Raw genomic sequence first — 20,203 nt, 5'->3', positions numbered from 1 at the left:
ACAGCACTTTATAAAGGAAGGAGGGGGGAGGGGGGGAGAGGAATCGTTGATCCAGCAGAGGGCGCTGCGAGAAGGCGCTCTCATTGGAAAGCCGCGGCGCACACGGTTCCCACAGAAGCCCAATAATAAATGTTGCCCTACAGAATGGTGTAATTTTCCTGCTGAGAGAGAGAGAGAGAGAGATGGATGTGAGGGGGTGCGACGGTGCCATGTGAAAAAGTGACCTCAAATGGCCCCTGATGTTTATCTTTGATTACATGTGACACTGCATTTGGAAGTTTAAGGGAAAAAACAAAACATTCTGTTAATGTTCAAATTGTTATGGAGCTTAAAACAGAGTTAGGTTATTAAAAAATATCCCACGGTTTCAGCATCTAGCAGAGCTCTGTTCTTTCCATCATCTAAGCGTTTACCAGAACTGCACACACTGTCATCTAAACAGACGTGCTGGGTAAGGAAGGGATTAGTGAGAGAAGCAGCCAAGAGGCCCATGGTAACTCTGGAGGAGCTACAGAGATTCATAGATTAGGTGACAGAAGCCCCTTTGCCTGACAAATATTACAAGCCTGGCTTTTATGGAAGAGAGGCAAGAATAAGGCTGAAAGAAAGATATAGAGGTCTGTTTATAGCTTGCTGCTAGCCATATATAGCAAACATGTGGAATTCGAATAATGAGACTGTTTGTCTAATACACTGCTCGTCACCCAATGGTCCACACCATTCTCTCAATGAAACATATTTGTATCATTTTGTAGAGGTTTTTCTTTAGCATGAACAGGGAAGCTGGTCAAAGTTTATGAGACAATTAAGAGGCTGTTAGATGCTGCGAAAGACTTAAAACCTTGATGGAGGTTCACAGAGCACAAACACTAAGCATGTAGTGTAGATACAATGGATGGATTTGATCAAATCAGATTCATGTGATGGAATCAGGCAACTAAAGGCTAAAGCAAAGTCCAATGAAAACACTGGGACGAGGCTTGAGAATTGTTATTCACAGATGCCCCATGTCTTCATCTGATTGAGCTTCATCTGGTTTGCAAAGAAGCATGGGCAAAGACGTCAGCCTGTAGACAGGACGAAAGGCGGTTCTCCATAGTATGGACCCAGCAATAAACATAAATACAAATGCATGCAACACTTCAGAATTTGAACTTAAAGAAATAAGATTGTGTTATTTTTCTTCCATTTCAATAAAAATGTGCTCTACTTTATTAGTGTTATTTCAAAATCCCTTTAAAATTCATTAACGTCAATGGCTGCAAGCATTGTCAGAAAATGTGAAAAAGTCCAAATAGAGTTCTAATACCTTTACAGGTTACTCTGTGGAGACTTAACCCAAAACCATTCAACGTCCTTTAAAGTAGTAACCATTTAATTTGAAGGAATTTGGCAAGGGCATTTGGTGCATTGATATTTCAGGCAAACATCAGGATTTTTCCCCCACACCTGCATCTGCAAATTATTTTAGGCCTATAGTTCAAAGGTGGAGACAGCAGTAAAGATGAGAATGTCACAATTCATTTTGATAATAACCAAGCACTTCATATCTCATCTGTGCTCCCACACATCAGTAAAATGATGAAAAGAAAAAAAAAAAAAAAACTAACACAATGTCTCATTTCATAGAGCGCATATTGGCTCGGAGGAAATAGGAAAGCCCGCAACCAGCTGAATCTGCCATTTTTCAGCGTGGCTTTGCATCAGACAAAATGACTTTGTCGCACATCGCTGCTTAAATCCTGCCCAGAATGTCATAAATCTTTACAAATCTTGAAAACAAAGTCTCCATTTGGATGTGATGACAGTGACAAACTGCACGGCCACCAGCTCATAATGACGTTTGACTGTCAGCCTGGGCTCTCGTCCAGCAGGGAAAAGAGCTCACCATTATAATGCCAGCATCAGCCTCATTCTGCCTATATTGGCCCTGGCTTGTAGTTGTCCCCTGAGTTTGAAGTCGCTGCATTATGAGCACTGTGTAAAGCGTCGTCCCACCATCATGAATATCCTCTAAATGTCGTGGAGTAGGGCTGCTTTGACGGGTACGGTCTATTCCTGCGCTGTGCAGAAGCAGAGGTGCTTATCTCTGAAAGTCATACATTTGAAATTCAAGAACAAAGTCTTTATACCCCCTGGAATATTTTCCACATGTTATTGTGTATATCTTTTCCATATGTTTTATGCGAATTACAATCACATAATCTTGTGCATAACAAGGAAGAGAAAGAAAAGCTGTGATCTTTTTTATGTTTTTCTAGAATGGATGAACTGCCACGCCACTCAAGTCTTTTTACGGCTTCAGCAGATTTTCTTCCAAGCTGTGCTGCGTTCAGATCCATCCTGGCATCAAGAACGACCAGCTTCCCTGAAGCGGACCAGATCCATAGTGTGGTGCTGTCAGCACCAAGTTTCGCCTTGGGGACGATAATCTAGAGCATTAATTTTCCTCCCATGATGAATTGAACAGAATTCCGTGAGATAACCAAGGCAAGAGATGTAGTTTTATAAACTAACCCTGCTTTGCACTTCTCCACAATGGAATCCTTGACATTTTATTATGTTTCCTGGTCTTAACAAGGTTATGTTTTCACTTTCACTTACGTTCTCCGACGAACCTCTGAGGCCTTCACAGAAGAGCTGCATTCATATTGATATTAAATCACGCACAGATTGTGATTAACTTTACTGTTTAGATGACTTCTGAAGGCAGTTGGGAAATTAAAATAAAGGTATTTTATTTGTTAGGAAAAAAAATATATATGTATATCAATCAAGTATGATTTTTATTCTATTTCCAATTGTAAAAATAATTGGAATTAGAACATTATGTCAGAGTTTGTCTATCACACAAGATTCCAGTACAACACATTGAAGTTTGTGGCTTTAGCATAACAAATTGTGAAGAAGTTCAAGGGGAATGAATATTTCACGACTATAGTGTATGGTATTCATACAGACTACATGAGATGTCTATAAATTGATGCATTGCTCTAATTTTAACTCTGTAGGGTAGAAGAGTTTAGGGATATGCATGCTAAGTATCTAGTTCCGTTTTCTTTTTTTTTATTATTATTTAACAGCTGAAACTCCTGAATCAAACCCTTTTTTCCTCTATTTCCAAAATAGTGCTATAATGAATACTTTTCTCAACTCATTTTTCTCCCTGTCAGGTCCAAGGTCAGACTTCATTTCTGTTGACTTGCACGATTCATGATCTCTGAGGATATTTAAACACCCCATTCTGACTACATTATACATTTGCAGGTTTTTTTTTTTTTCTACTTGAGCAATTAGAAAAAGCCCCGAGGGAAACACACACACTCACACATTTACATGACTCCCCTACTTGCATACTCTTCAAATAATAGGCATACTTATGTGCAGTGGAGAGAGACGGTTGCACCACAAACATATGCGAGATAACTGTGTCAAAATAAGATGGCACAAAGCTGTGACAGTCGGGGATTACAAAGCCAGATATGGAACTCATTGTTCTCACTATTGAGAGTAATCACAGTCAGCTTCAGAGAAGTGTGGCTATTATGCTGAATTTACATGGTATCATTAAAAATTCACAGTATAATAATGAAATAATAATTCAAATAGTTGTCAAAGTTAATGCTAAAAGCAATATCAGCAGGAGAGCTGCCATGGAGCTCAGGCTTGCTCTCAGGGGTCAAATAAAAGCTTAGTCAGTCTGAAACTGTCACCTTGAAAGCATGACTGACAATTGTGTGGTTTAAAATGTCCTCAGAAACACTTTTAAAGTGAGTCTCATACTGTGGTCAAGATTAAAAAAAGGCCAACGTTTATTTTTGACTTTAGATTGGCTCTAATTAAAGACATTTACAGGGACTTGGAATGGTTTCACACCAATGATAGAAAGATAACTCAACGACTGAAAAGTCTGCTTTGTTTCTGCTGTGCAAACAGAATAAAATGTGAGACAGCTCAGCCATGTCATACGTGGCTGAGCCACTGAAATTAGCCTGCTCCGTAGTATAATTCAGGTTAACTGTTAGCTGCAGTCATGCCCTTTCATATCTAGACATGCATGAGGAAATTAGGCTCATTTTAAGGAACGTCGACTCCTGTTATCTCTATCTGTGTCCTTTTCTTATATACTGCTTTAAATGGTGGTTGTGTATGTTTTTTTTGTTTTGTTTTTTATTCGACTGATTGTCCCCAAATGATTTGATGGTTATTATCTAACTCTAGTGAACAACAAAAGCCATCGTCTAAAAATTAGGACGTCATGAACCTTCCCAGGAGTGGACAGCCCACCAAATCATATTTGGATTATGTAGCAGGACATTGATATAAAGGATTGCTATTATTATTATTATTATTATTATTATTATTATTATTATTATTATTATTATTATTATTATTATTATTATTATTATTATTATTATTATTATTATTATTATGTTGCGCTTTCTTTTGTGCACAGTGGCATTAAGAGGAATTCCGATTCTGATTAAACAAAGTCAATTTCCAAGGGACTTAAACATTTTGTAAAGGTCTAATCAAAGTCTGGACGCAGATCAGCTGTTCATGTTTTTTAAACGACGTAGTCGAATAGAAAGAATTCAGCGAGAAATGATCACAAAAGTGTTCACAAGGTTCTGAATGACTTATTGCCACTTTGCACAAACGCTTGATGGCACAACTACTTACAGGGCTTGGCAAACGCATTTATTTATTTATTTTCACACAGAGATTGCTTGTTTTGGATGGCTTTCTTTCCTTTAAAAAATAAATAGTATTTGAAAACTGCATGTTATTTTTGTTATGTAAAAATTCATCTGATGATCTGAAACATTTAAGTGTGACAAAACAGGAAACGCAGAACAAATCTGCAATGGAGCAGATATTGACATGACACTGTATCCAGAAACACGCCAAAATAATCTTGATTTCTGGGTTTTCCTCCTGGTACCATTAACCAATATGACCCAACCTCAGAATAGCAACAGACTAGGGATGAATACACAGAAAACCATCCCTTACACACAAACAGTCAAACACTCACAGAAGGTAAGCATGATTGATTAGATCAAGAAATGTGAGCTAATTAATTTGTATCATGGGAGACCCATAAAGTAAATTTATCAGGACACGAAGCTGGAGAAGCGAATAATGACAAAAAACAGAAGTTTTGTTAATTCCCTAGGATAATATAGAGCTGCTATGTAATTGGTAAATTAATCTAAATATTGCATTATGGGCCTTTTCCATCCCATTTCAATTAGTGAGGAGTGATGGGGACAGGCTAAACATGAAACCTCTGAACAACCTCTTTCATTTTGAGTCATCTAAAGTTGAGACATATTTAAAACTTACCAAAACCCCTTGGTTTATAGTCACTGTCAAAACACTGTAAATGCATAAGCCATAATATATCCATATTTATGAGACTTGACATTTTTGAAACCTCTTGGCTTTTTCACAAAGTGCCTGGAAAGAACAAAGTGTCGCTTCAAATCAGTTAATTCAAATCACTGCAGGAATTTAAAAAAAGGTCAGTAAAGTCAATCCGGGACAGGATTTGAAGGGCAACACCTTTAACTTGTCATTATGGGTACAACATGTGTTTTTGCTCAGCTCACAGTTCAACACAAGCTGCCGTTGGTCTCATATGTGGCCCTAAATGTCAATGCGTATGTGTCCGGCAGCTTTGTTTTGGGTAGTTTTCAGTAAGACAACACAGAATAATGCAACCTCCACTAGACTCTCAGAAAGCTATTGACCTGTTAGATCCATTTGTTTTGCAGCCGTTTCAAACGTTGTTCATTTTTATCACATTACTTCGACAGAAATTGAATTTTCTCTGATGCATTTTTGTTTCCTAAGTGCTGTTTTCTTCTCTATGGGAGTATAGTGTTCCTGATGGTGTGGTGATGCAAAAACACTTTAAAAGAAAAAAAAAGGATTTTTAAATTTTTTTTAAGTGTATATTGATTTTAATTTATTGTTTTCTAGTCCTTTCAAGTGCAAGGTGCTCAGTCCTTTTTCTGAAAGGGACATTACACATTTTTTGAGAAAGTAACTAGCAAAAAAAAGAAAAAAAAAACTGCCTTTAAGATCACCATCCAACTGGTACACCAGGACGCAGCAAGAAAGTGCATCAGTCTCATTCAGAGAAGAACAAACAAATACTATGAGTGTGCAGTTTTCCCCTGGTCTTACGTCTTCTCCTTTTTTTCATTACAGGAATGTTTATAGGCAGCGATATCAAGAGAAATATTCCATCCTGTGGATAAAGTGGATTTCTTGCTGGTTTGCTTTCAGCGGTTTGCCGTAGAGCTTCAAACAGTAGCACGTCTAGCCCGTCTCGTTAAACACTCCATGGGTCCCACATGGGATATTGACAGGGACCTCGGCTCTCCCCAGCTCGGTGAAGGTCTTGGCATCCAGAACGAGTAAGAAAGTACTTTTCTCCTGGAAACAGATACAGGAGGAGATAAAATGCGATGCGTAAAATAAATAAATAAATAAAAAAAGGGGTTACAAAAGGAGCAGAGTCTCACTAAAAGTAGTAGTGCATTCATCTTTCCCTTCAACGACATTAAGGGTGCATAAGTGGAAAAAGAAAGTTTAAAGACTCGCTAACAACACCTCACAATGTAGATTTTATTATCACTTGAATAAAACCTACTTACACTGCCTTGGAAATGTATTCATACCCCTTGAACCTTGGTTAATATTACAGCAACAAACTTCAGTGGATCTTGTATGAAAGACCAACAGAAGGCAGAAGAAGGAGGCAAAGGATAAATGTTAAAAGATTTTTTAAATGTGGTGTAAATACGTAGTCAATATTTTGTAGAAACACATTTTGCTGCTCTACAGCTGCAGATCTTTGTTGCACTGTGTGGATGGTGTGCTCAGGGTCATGTGCAATGTTAGTATAACATTTTGTATATAAGCCATAAAGACCGGTTTTGGTCTAATTTGACCAGAGCACCGTTGTGTACAGTTGGTAAATACTGCTTTCTGAGTTCAGGTAAATAGATTGAATAGTGAGAAGTTGAAAAATTGCTGTATACCCTATGTGTGATTTTAATCTATCATATAAAGTCTTATGAAAATACATCGCACTTTGTGGTCGTAAAGAAAATGTGAAAGGTTTATGAATGCTTTTGAGAGGCACTTTAAGTTGACAATAAGTGCTGGTGGTTTGTGTCAGTGGTGTTTTTTGTTAAATTACCTTTCTAGGAGTGATAATGACTGACAGAACCACTCCATCATCTTCCTCCGCAGCGTCGGGCGAGGCAACGAAGACAGGCTCAGACGGGAACAAGCCCGGATAGCGCCACACCTAAACAGGGGGGGGGGATTGCAGACCTTTTATCAGAGCCAGTTTTAGGTTGTAAATCCAGCTTACAGAGTTCTTTTGTAAAACTGCTGCATTTAGCCGTGAGCTCTATCTAAGTTGTCTCTGGATAATAGAGCACCTTAAGCTCCTTGGTGTGGACGTCCATCTTGAGCAGCGAGTCAGCAAAGACGTGCCCAAAGCCACATGCGTAGAAGTAGCGGTAAGGTCTGCCGTTGTACGTGTCGTAATTGATCTGAGGGAACTCCAGGCCACCGTACTGCAGCAGCTCCTCATTGTGAAGCTCCTCGTGGGTCATGTAAACCTGTTGGGTCAGAAATTAATGCAGAGGAGGGTTTATTCCCCCCACCCAGCCCCCTAAAAGATCTAATTTACATCACACTGCTCCCTAGGGATGTTGAAAATTCAATTCTTGCCTGCTAAAGACGAATGGATCCCTGCAGTAAATCATCCCTCAAATAAAAACATACACATTTCCGCACAAACTCGGTTCCAATTAACTGCAATATGCAATATTCATTTGTTCTCAGTGGAAATCAGCAACACATTCCCATTTTTTTTAAGGTGAATATAACACAAGGTGTCTAAGAACCAATACTGAGAAAACTATTGCTCAGGTAGCCATGACAACTTGGACATCACCATTTCTTTCTTTATTGTGCCATAAGAAAACGGAGCAAAAAGAGAGAGAGTGTGTGTGTGTGGGGAGTTCAGAGAAGCTATTAAATGGCAATTGTTCACTGCATGGTGGACATCATTTTCGCCCGTGATAAGTCATGAAATTACTGTCTTGCAGAAAGTAGCTTATCTCATTATGCTGGGTAATTGCTTGGAATGTGTGGGAGAGAATTGCCTGTATTTATCATGATTATAGGTCTGATTCTTTACACTTAAACATATTACTTTGGAAGTGCAGTGACCGTACAGAGAAGTGAATACTATTGGATCCTACCTCCCCAGAATTTGTCCTCTTTGCTGTGGCTTTACAGTTTGGCAGCATGACAAGGTTTTGGTCCAGAGGAGTTTGTTCGTCCACATTCAGAGGAAGCACGTATCTCCTCGGGAGGTTTCTGCACAAGGAATTGTAAAACTGCAAAATAAAAAAAAATAAAAAAATAAAAAAACAGAACATTTGTCAGACATCACAGATGAAAAGCTACAAAACGTGGGGCTACTTGGACAATGATGCTATTTAAATGACAAGACTCAGAACGACTGGAAAAAGAAACAGACTTTGATGGTTTGATGAAAGTTTTTGTTGATTAAAACAAATCTCTCCCACACTTTTGAAACGACACTTTAGAAGCTCAAAGTACCAGAAACCTTTTTTCTAAAAAAAAAAAAAAAAAACACAAGTATATTTAATGTTTTTTTTTTTTTTTTATCAAACACAACCCGAAAAAACAAAACTTAATTATGTTGCTAATTACAAATGCCTTGCAAACATATTCACACCTCTTGATTTTTTTTTTTCACATTTCTTCAAACTACAGATATAAACTATTTATCATGGTTAGTTGTGATAAATCATTACTGGTATAAATTTGTTCTAAAAGTATTACTGATTGCACTTTAAAAATTAGGTAACTTTATGTTACTAAAGGTAAAGTTTAAACATTAATGATTTCTTGGTTAATGTCAAGTTGTCATAACAAAGTCATTTTGAATAATGTCAACTTTGTATTAAAAGTGTCATAATTTACCGAATGAAACTTTATGACAACAGTCATAAATATTCATGAAGGCTGATTCATGTTTATGACATGTGTTATGTCATGTTTATGACAGTGTCATGTCAATCTTATTCATCCCCCTTCAAATAAAGTGTTACCCAGTGAGAACTATGAGCCACAGGAAACCTTTCATAGGTCACAAAAGACTTTGAAGGTTATTTTCTGCTTATCTATTGTGTAAAATCTTGAGAAAATATATTCAAGTTTGTTATGTGACAAAATGAAAAAAAAAAAAAAAAAAAAAAAAGGACAACACATAACTCTGAGCTCAGATTTTCAACGGAAGACATTAGTCCACCTTGTCTAAATCGTCTCCCGATTCCTGCCGTAGATTCTCCAGAGTGAAATCTCCAATAACGGCGCCATCATCCCCGCAGCACATGTCCATCACCAGGAAGCCATTGTCCTCATAGGCGTTGATCTGATGCAGTGTGAACATTGGTGCCGTTCGGTATTTCACTTTGCTCTCCTGTTGGACCAGTTAGAACCACTGAACAGTACGAAACGCTAGCAACGTAAAAATCCATCAAACAAACAAGTTGGCGGGAAGTGAGCTGATTCTGGTAAATATTTGGAGATGAGTTCCATCTGCTGATGTTCTCCTGCTCCTTAACTTTTTCAGAATTTCTTTTATTTTTTTTTTCTGTGAGTTTATTGGGTGCTCTGTGTAATGAGACGAAGAAAATGATAGTAACAATGTTTGAGGAAAGGCTCCAGCATCCGAGTGTGTCCTCATCAGAACAAATAAGAAAAAAATGTAATCGTGCATGCACAGATCTATGCACAGCTTTCAAATTTTTGTTATTGCTTTTTCAGCAGCTACGTGCGACTGCGAGTTTCATTGCACTTCATTGTACTCGTTGAATTCGATCACACACAGAAGTTTAGGCTTTCCAAACTGCTTAAACAACAGGTTGGGGGAGGGGGGGTCGTGTCATTTCTAAAATCTCTTCATAGTTTTGAAGAAAAATTCTCGTTTATTTCAATTTTGGGGATTTAAGATGAAAAATCTTTTAACTGTAAAGGAAAAAAAAAGATCACTTGAGGAACTGCTTCCTTTTTGATGAGTATAAAACTGCTGTTTCTTCAAGAACCGTTGAGCTGAACTTTGAAAAAAAAAAACTTTTCTAAAGTCTAAAATTGCACAAATACCGGCTAACAAAAACGAAACAAAAAGATGTCACGCACACCTTGCTCAGAGTTTAAGAAGAACGTTTCTTGAAAGTTTCTTGAACTGTTTGCCCTCTGGCGATTATTAGACCTTTTGATTATTTAAGCCGTTTCCAGCAGCTCAGAAGCTGTTGTCACGCACCTGGCCTGTGTGCCTGTCGACCAGGTGGAAAACGGTGCCGTACTGAGGCTCCCAGCTCAGGATCTTTTGAAAACTTTCTCCCATGATCTTGTAGAGCATGAACTTGAGCACATTTAGCTTTATCGGCTGCTCCACGAACACGATGTAGTTCTCAGACATGACTGGAGAGAAATGGGAAAACACAGGAGGAAATGTATGCATGAGAAAGAACAAGAAGAAGAACTGCTCGTTTCTTACATTGCTCATTAAAGCTTTCCAAGCTTTTTATCAAAGGCAACAAGGGATATAAAATTCAGGTAATGACTGGATTACACAGTCATTACCTGCAAATGTTGAGCTGTTAATTCGGGGTAGATTCTTAACACAGCTTACATCTTCAGTGTTTTTTAAACCAATAACTCTACTCAATGTCACACTGTATGCATACACCGCCACTAAAATTTGGTCAAAAGTATTTTTACAAGGTGCTGAGAAAAATATTTTTTTGTATCAGAATTGGCAGAACTGTTTTAGATTGTTGTTTTTTTCCTTGCTTAGAACTGAATTTTCAGCACAGTTGATCTATTGGTTGAGATATGGACAACTGCAGAGACTTAAGAACACTTTATTTAAAAACGAATTTTAATGTTTCTTTTTTTATTATTATTATTAAACATTTATGTTACATTACTAATCCTGTGTGCAAGAAAGAATTGCTCAAATAGGATCAACTTAACTGTACATTCACGCTGATGATGAGTGTAGGTAAACCTCTGACTGGTACTGTATAGATTTAAAAGAAAAGTAATTGAAAAGAGTAACTAATCCTGATAAAGTGACACCCAGATGTAATAAAACAGGTCTCAATTACAGCAAGGCCTTGTGATCCATCAAAACAATCTTTGCGACGACTTCCGTACCTGCACACACACCGACAAGCAGCTGCACTTTGTTCGGTCCCTTCAGCCATCTAACGCTGTTAACTTATTTCTTCTCTGACTGGAGGAAGCCACATGCATCAAAATCAGCTTGCAAATGTAATATTTCTGGTCCCAGCAATGACATTTTCCATCTTTCACTTCATAGGTAAAAGTTCAGGCAAAAGCGTTTCAAAAAAAAAAAAAGAGAGCTGGAACACGACCTGGAACTCCTCTGACAAATGTAATATCAGGTTTTGTTGTACAACTGCACAATGTTTTCCTGACATGTGGGATTTCTCGGTGCCCAGAAGTCTGGTGGGACAGGGTGGTCCGCCAGAAATATAGACCGAGATGTGATCAGGGAACAAATGGAGCAACTCTGTGTTAAATCAGCCAAGTAATGGAGTCTTATTTGCTTTAGATGACTGGCATTGGCCCAGAGCTTGATTTTTAATGGCTACTTTGTTGCCCCTGTGGGTATCAGCTGACCTGTAATGTCCAATCATACCCTGCCCAACCATTAAAAAACAGACTCCTCCACATTTTACTCCGCCGACGGTCTTTAAAATGCGGCAGCGGCTTTCCGCACTGCCTGAGACTCCATGCTGTGCTCTGAGCTTCTGACGCTGTTGAGTTTACTGAGATCTGTGTTCATGCGTTTGTTTGTTGGAGGGTTTAATTCTCCCAGCCCAAATCTTCTTGCTGCTTGAATTTTGTTTTCTTTTGTTGAGGACTCCCAACAAAGAGCGCAGTCACTAAATATAACTGCAAAGTGCTTGTAAGTCTTGATCTGTGGATAGAAAGGTAAGCGAACGCAGACGAGTAAACACAAACTACAACAAGATAAACTAAACATTACCGTGAGCGTTTTGTAAAGAAAACGTGTTTGGAATATAGTAAAAAAAAATTGTCCCTTTTCGAGTTCTTTTAGGCATTAGTGTCAAGCAAAAAAGGCTTCATAAAACGAATGCTATAAATGTAAAATTCCCTCAGCGTATTTTACATTTTGTCACACTAACTTCTGCTTATTACGGCTTCATGTAATAGACCAACACAAAGTAGTGTGTAATTTGAAAGTGGGAAGAATTTGCACTTTCAAACTTTGAGATGCACATTTTGCATTTGCGCCACATCACAATAGATGTTTGTTTTTAAGAGATGTAATGTCATGTTTTGTTTCAGCCCGCTCCTTCTTTGTAATTGGGTGCTGCCTCTCAGGTTTCACACAAATCATCAATTAGCAGTCCTCTTCAGATCTGTGACTTTGAAGCTTCTGGGCCTTTTGGCCATTTGGCTGTCATACACTCTGATTTGTTTCTGCAGGCCTAAATGCCATTTTCACTCTTCTATGTGACTTTTTGATCTGACATGCCTTTCGTTTTATCCCAGTTTTTTTCTGCTGTTCATATGCTTGCAAGATAGGTTTTTTTTTGTTAGTCTCTAGTCTCTGTTAGACTCTTTGTATTAAACCCTTTCAGTCAAACCTATGTAGGACCATTGTACCTACCACTGTAGGAGTAATTAAAGCCATACAAAAGTTTCATTTTAGCAGAACGGGTCACTGATAGTCACTGACTGTCTTTAACAGTAGTCACTGATTTTAGTTCTTTACATATCTAAGCTGCAGATTAGGTAAAGAGAGGGGACTACTTATCATGCCGAAGTGTGCGTCTTACCAAAGCTGTGATAATAAGAAGGTTTTCTGGATTCAGCTGCAGGGATGGAGCAAATCACCTCGGCTCCGCTGAGGTCTGCCGAGTCCTCCTTTGCTGCCGCTTCCTCAGCAGGAGGGATGCGGATGATGGTGTAGAAAAAACCTGGAGAAATTATATATTATTTTGTCACATTCTATGTAGGGAACATATAAAACAAGTGGGAAAAAATGTGTTCTCTGACCAAAACTAACATTTTTCAGCAACACTTTATCTGGAATTGTTTAGTGTAAAGTCTGCCCTTTGCCAAGGGCAGACTTGAATTCACACAAAAAACTGTGGCAAGATTTAAAATCTCATGTTTACAGAAGCTGCCCATCTAGTCTGACTGAGATTGAGCTATTCAAAAAATGAATGTGCGAACCTTATAAAGATTTCCCCCAAAAACAGGACAGCTACAATATTGACATTGTCAGATTTTTCCTTGCGAAGCATTTTGTTAATTCACAAATAACCTTCCTTCCGATTTACAATTACACATTATTCTCTGTTGGTCAATAGCATAAGATTCTAATAGAAGTAGATGAACTTTTAATTTAATCGTCACGTGATGTGAAAAGGTTAATCAATACTTCTGCGAGACGAGATGTAGTGGCGCAGGAAAAGAAGCATCTTTCAAAAAGTAGCACTTGCTTCACTTTAATGTTGAGATTGACAGGTTTACATGGGAGGTTATGCAAACAGAAAACTAGGTCACCATCTCTGCCGTACGAATTGCCCATGTTGTATGTTGCTCCTTCACGGTCGTAGTGTGGGTGCGCTGTGGCTGAGTTTACAGCAACGTACTGACTCCAGTCCACCTAACCATGAAATGACAATTAAAAAAAACCCCTACATTTCAACCTTCGTGCTTGTCACATTTCTCTTCAGTCTCTGACTTCTTATCAGCTCTCTGTCTCATAAAGAGACTTTGTTGAATTTTTAACTACCCACCTTCTCTTTTGTCTCCAAGGTTTGCGGATTCACTCTCCTCATAAAGTTGGTTTCTGTGCTGACATAGTAGTCTCCCTTGTACTTGACAAAGTTCACATTTGCATTATCTGTAGGCTCTGTTCACACATGTGGACGACAGGAACATATAGTGTTTCAAAACATTTCCGTCGTTCTCACGTACATATGCTTGCAAGATAGAGAGACGGAAATGATAATAATAATAATAATAATAATAATAATAATAATAATAATAATAATAATAATAATAATAATAATAATAATAATAATGGATACACACACGCACACACACACACACACACACACACAGGCTTTCATTAGTATGTCACAGACATTCATTGCACCTCTTGCGCAATCAAGGACAAGAGCAGTAAAATATAAATGCATGCTCTTATTTTCTTTGATTGTTTGATTTCTGCCACTCCTTCCGGGGTTTGTCCCGGCTGCCTCGTTAGCAACATGTAAATGAAAGCTTTAAAACATTAACAAAGAATGTGTGGACCTCAGAACTACGTGCTCATGACTTGTTTTGATGCCATTCATCCTGCACATTCCTGGGCCTGAACACATTCCCCCTGAGCACCTGAGGGCAGCCCACCAATCTCTTACACCATTCCACTCCGCTTCCTGGCACCACATCACATGTCAACAACTCATACTTTCAAATTATTTTTTGCTTCCTTTTTTTTAATTTCTTTTTTTTTCCTGAAGAAAGCTTTAAAAGTTAAAAGTTTCATGAAAAACACTCTTTATAGCTCTATCATCAGAGAGAGCTAAGAGAGTGAAAGAAGTTGGCAGAGAAACTGAGAGAAAAACCAGCCAAAATACGGAGCAAACAGGACGAACAGAAGAAATTAGGATGCAAGACGACGTAGCTTGCAGCTAATAGACGTATAATTAATAACTGCTTGCTTGTTATTTGCTGGGTAAAAATTGATTTTCATGTACTCAGTAAAATTATTTGATAAACGGATAATGCAGCTGTTCAAAAGGAGTTTTAGTAAACTTAATTTGAAAGCAGCAACAGGTTGAGCCAGACGTTACTAGTTTTATTTTATTTCACGTTCTCTTGTTTTTTTGTCTTCATGCTTTGGAGTGACCTAAATCAGTTTCCAGTTGCATTGATCTGGAGCCCTTCATCAAGTATAAAATATAATATAGGACAAATGTAAGATAAACTGTCAGTTGAAACAAGCAGAAAACAGGTCAGCAAGAATAAAGAGATCTGGACTCATGTAATGTCAATAAAGATTTTTCAGGAGACTACTGAGACATGGATAATGTTCAAAATCCCAGTTTTTAATGAACCGTTAATTAAAGCAGCAAAATTGAACATTTTTAAATAATTTTTTGAGAGAACAAATTTTCATTTCCTATCAGAAATAAGCTTCTTGGATGAATAAAAATTATTTTACATTCAAATCTATCGAGGTTATGAATAATTTAGTGCTTAACTGCAAGTCTGAATCTGAACGTTGAGTCACCATATATGATATTGTCTAAATGGGTTTTTTTCTCTTTTTTTGTGATGTTTTGTGTTTTCTGTTTCTATGATGTCAAAAATCCCCACAGGTTATCCATAAAAAAAACTTATATAGTCTCTTTGGCTTTAAGTCTATCTCTACATACAGCCGACAAACACAAACTGTCATCTAAAAATAAAACTTACCCATTATCAGATATGATGCCTCACCATGTGGAACTATGCTGCTAAATAGTACACAATAATCGTATTTAATAGTATCTAGAAATGTAAACAAGGTAACTACTTAATAGTGTAGAAATACTTCCAGCAGAAAAACTCTCAATCACAGACCAGGTTTTGGGATTTACAAACATTATTTGGAGTTTATCATCACTGTCACAGGACGACTTCTTCTTGTCAATAATTTTCCCAATTCTGGGATCAATAAAGTACATTTTAACATATTTATTTGTATTTTTGAATAACTGACAAATGTACTTGTCCTAATGAAACAGAAGAGAATAGTCATTTTGACAGCTTTTTTAACAGTCATAATTTCGTGTTGACAAATTATCATTCGTTACCAGACCATCTCTGTGTTGAAGTCACATTTCAAGCACAATGTAACTGCAAATGAGTCAATGAGAAAGAAATGATTTCTGCATATGCTTGTAAGCATAACCAATTAAACTGACCTCTTTTTCTATGCTGAAAAGCTGCGTTCTGGACACGACTGCCACATTAAATTACCAAGAATTCATTAGCCGCTGTTAATTCAACAAATGTCCTAAATTGGTTAATGTAATTCTATTGCAATGCAAAGGATGCTGCATTTGCGGACTTCACAAACTAAGGCAAACTGCATTTTTATTCTTGCTCAGTTCTGCAGCAAAAACTTGACCACTGAGATTTCAGGTGTATTCTCATGGTGTCTGCCCTCTTCAGCGTGACGACAAATGTTTTTTTTTCCTTCATGGTTTACTTAAAACAGAGATGGGGGAAAAAAAAACTTTACAACATCAGCGGTGTCACAACCCAGATGATCAATAATGCATAAGACTCCAAGGTGTTGGTATAATACTGAAACGATCACTGTTAGTGCTGCATGTTTCAAGCAGAATTATGCAATAAATAAAGAAGCAATACATACGTGGAATCTGAAAACGGGAAAGGAAACGTGCAAAGAAATTTTTGCAAGGGTCAGGCATGGCGACAGTCCCAAACTCTGAGACCACAATGCGGTTCCTCTCTGAGTTGAGGTTGTATGAATCACTGCGTAGGAACCGGCTGCTGTAAGTTACGCTGCCCTCACAGATGTGAAACCGGTGCATCAAGGCCATGCCATCAAACCAGTGATTGTATCTGAAAGAGATAAAAAGCTATTTCATTTCACTGAAGTTATTTAGGTGAGATAAACTAGAGGGTGCTACATGGGAAATGGATTCTTTACTGGGAAATCAACTCGACTGAGCTTTGAAAATAAATGCTTTTCAAGGCAATAACAAATAAAACCTTAGAATCAATAATAAAATTGGTGACAAAACCGACTAATGGAAGAGAGACAAAATACATACGTAAAAGCTAAATTATCAAATGATGCTTAAAAGTATATTTTAGCAAGACAATGCAAACCAGACATTGTTTGTTTCTGCAAGCCAGACATTGCAGAAACAAACAATGTTTCTGCAATGTCTTTTTTTATCTTTTCTTTTATCAAAGAAAGATTAAAAAAATGTCAGTGAGCAGCAGTTATAAGAAAAATGATCAGAGGAGGCAGATTTATTTAGAATAATTGAAAAGTAACTACGGCTCAGATAAATACTAAGGTGTGCAGAAGACCATATCTAAAGCCAGAACATATAAACAGTTGACGCAAATTGACTACACCGGCAGAACACCACAGCAGATGCCACTCCCGTCACCAAAAGACAAACCGAGGCTTGTCACACCAGAGGTGAACGGTAACAGATTCAAAAATGTTGCTTGATCTGACAATTCTCTATTTGCCTGTAACATTCTGCTGGTGGAGTCACAATCTGCTGTAACCAAGTTACAAGAAATAATCCATTTTGTCTTAACATTTCAATCTGTGTAGAAAATATTTTTCTTTTGACACTTTAGGCTCTTTATTACCACCTAAGCATTAGACATTACTACTTACTGAATGCTGCTGCTGACCATGCCCGTCCCTTTATGACCAGATTTTTTCCATCCTCTAATGGGTATTTCCACCAGGATAAAATATTTTATCACAAAGTCCAAAACATCTCAGGCTGGACTCCTAAACATGACGGGTTCTCTGTTCTCCTAAAGCCTCCACAGTCACCAGATCTCAATTCAGTTTGTGAAATAGAGTGCTCAAATATGTGTGTGGCTGAAATCTGCAGCAACTGCATATCTATGTAGACCACAAGGACGTTTTCAAGACAAAAGGATGTCTAACCTGGATTAGGTAATGTTTACCTAACAGAGTGGCTGGTGAGTTTAGGCATTTCAGCTTTGCCTGGGTTAGGATTCAAAAATGTACAGAAAATTAAGCACATAATGGTTTAAAATAAGCTGATTTGTTTCCTGAGCCTTTTCAGGTAAGTAAAGCTGAATATTATCAACAAATCAGCAAACATGTACTATATTTTATTACATTTGTATAGTGAAGAAATACAATGTATGAGTGCATTGTGTGACAGATTCAAAGTGTCGGGTAAACACCTGTCTTCTCCAAACTCAAATTTCCCTGGACCGTTTCTCAAAAAGCTGCCATTAATCCAGGCTGGAATAATTCCCATGGTGGTGGTGGGGATGGGGTCAGGGGTCTCTTCCCCTGAATGCAACAAAGGTGCCACACTCTCCAGCCCACTGGCCTGTGGACATCGTTCCCTGCTGGGTACTAGCAGAGTAAAGAAAAAGAAAATCTACTTCAGAAAATATGAGACAGAGAACTGAAGAAATCAGGAAATCATGCAGTAAAGAATGGCTCCCCCTTCCAACAAAGTTTTCTCAACTGTTGTGCAGCTGCAGCATTAAATGATGCAAAGTGCTGTGAAGGTTGTATCTCTTTGGATTTTTTTTACATTTTGAAGAGTCCACTGCATAGTGAAGTGGGATTATGCAAAAAATCTGTGTGAGAACTGGATAAAATAGTGCAGAAGTGTGTCATCTGTAAATAAATCCATGGACTATTACATTTGTTTGTTTGTATGAGTAATCATAAAACAGTGACAATAAATATGTTTTAAAATTTGCACTGCGGTCAAGTGTTAGTTTTTTTTTTTTTTTTTCCCATCTTATGATATGAAACATTTTGATTCTAAAAACTAGAGAGAGTCTTAGCAAATCATTCTTTGCTCAGTAACAGGCAGCAGTTTTTGTAAAAGCCGCTACTTGTGTTAACTCACTTCTCCCTGAGGTGATGACCTGAGAAGCACAAAGGAATTACTTTCTTTGTTGTTGCCTTGCCTGTTCCTAACACTTCATTGCTTCATACTCTCCAAAACACTGGAACAATAAAAGATGTGCAAGTATATTACATGATTAGCAAATGCAAACCACTGAGGACAAACCGAAGCCCCATGCTGAGCATCGGTGAGAATGTTTCTCTGACAATGTAAATGTTATTGCAACCAATCAGGGAGTTTTGTTCATTCCCGTGCTATGAGTAAAGCAGACAATAACAATGAGGGTGTGCAGCACAGAGATAATAGGCTTGAACATCTTATTATGTGGACGTGAATTTGGAGTGTGATTACTGCCGCATTGCAAATGATATCTGAATGCGCGGTGCCATTTTTAGGGAGCTATTCCTGCAGTTTCCAGCGCTCAGAAACGAGCGTATTGTGAGCAAAGTGAGGAATGCTGACAACCTTGGAACTTAGAAAAAGTCTTGAGCGTTGAAGTTGTTTTTATTTGCAGTTTTGGTTTTTTCCTTCGGTTCTCACGGCTGAAACATTGATTTATTTTAATCGTTCTTTCTTCTTCATTTGTTTTTCCTTCAACGCCAACCCTGATTCTGCACGACTTTCTATCTGGCATGCCATTTTCTCTCTGGTCTTTTCATTTTCACTCGTCATAGACCCGTCTGTGATTCATTTTCAGAGAACAACTGAGAATGTCAAAAAGGTCTTAATGAGACATTGTGCAAATTCCTTTACCAGCTCTGATTCAGCTGGAGAGCAGGAAGACAAGAGAAGTGCCAACATGTCTTATCATGACTGCAGCCCTTTTTTTTTTTTCAATTTTCAAATGCAATAAAATAGAATTGCAATGTGCTAAAGTCTCAGTATCATCTGGTTAGTGTGTTTTGTGATGAACACAAAGGATTGTTACATGTTATGATGCCTAACAGTCTTAGGCAGCTTGATAACTACAGATAAATCCATGGTATGATTCTCTCTTGTGTATTTTTCAATATGTTGTGGTTCTGATGGAGCAAGAGCCACTCAGCCCCACGGACTACTCAAGATCAAAACACATAAAAAGAAAACTCAAGTGAATTCAAGAAAAAATTTACTGTTTAGAAGTAATGCAAAATATAATATTTCCCATTTTAAAAGTCAGAAACTAGCCAAGAAAGCAATACTAATTAGGAACAGCTGAATCTGCGTGAGTACATGAGTACATGCACATTGTCTTGGTAAATTTTAGAAATGAATATGTACTCACAGCTGTGTGTCTGGGACTCTGTGTTCGTTGACATGACTGCTAGCTCTCTGGATTCTACCCGAGAAGGACACAGGAAATATACAAGCTTTGGAAACCTTTGAACCCTCATTTCCAATCCAGGAAGTGATCC

General features: G+C 37.9%; 1 protein-coding gene across 1 annotated transcript; it reads right to left on the bottom strand.

Annotated features, from left to right (window-relative positions):
- Nucleotides 1–4,523: 4,523 nt before the first annotated feature.
- On the bottom strand, nt 4,524–20,203 carry bco2l (beta-carotene 15, 15-dioxygenase 2, like). The gene is made up of 12 exons (XM_008418957.3): nt 20,074–20,203; nt 18,124–18,301; nt 16,565–16,776; nt 13,932–14,047; nt 13,696–13,798; nt 12,963–13,103; nt 10,388–10,548; nt 9,374–9,544; nt 8,295–8,432; nt 7,464–7,646; nt 7,217–7,327; nt 4,524–6,447 (listed from the first exon to the last, which is right to left on the bottom strand). The coding sequence occupies exons 1-12, from the start codon at nt 20,180–20,182 to the stop codon at nt 6,331–6,333; spliced, it is 1,740 nt and encodes a 579-aa protein (XP_008417179.2). The 5' UTR covers nt 20,183–20,203; the 3' UTR covers nt 4,524–6,330.

The sequence above is a fragment of the Poecilia reticulata genome, chromosome 9 (genome assembly GCF_904066995.2).
Source record: "Poecilia reticulata chromosome 9, P_reticulata-male-v2, whole genome shotgun sequence".
NCBI lineage: Eukaryota > Metazoa > Chordata > Actinopteri > Cyprinodontiformes > Poeciliidae > Poecilia > Poecilia reticulata.
Note: the sequence above shows the minus strand (reverse complement) of the source record. Positions and strands in the feature narration are given on the sequence as shown.

What these genes read in the sequence shown, in the direction of transcription:
- bco2l (XM_008418957.3), bottom strand. Translation starts at nt 20,182, where the DNA reads ATGAGGGTTCAAAGGTTTCCAAAGCTTGTATATTTCCTGTGTCCTTCT. An exon ending in TTCCCGTTTTCAGATTCCAC is followed by an intron (nt 14,048 to 16,564) that starts GTATGTATTGCT and finishes ATGTGTGAACAG; the next exon opens with AGCCTACAGATAATGCAAAT. An exon ending in CCTTGGAGACAAAAGAGAAG is followed by an intron (nt 13,799 to 13,931) that starts GTGGGTAGTTAA and finishes TTTCATGGTTAG; the next exon opens with GTGGACTGGAGTCAGTACGT.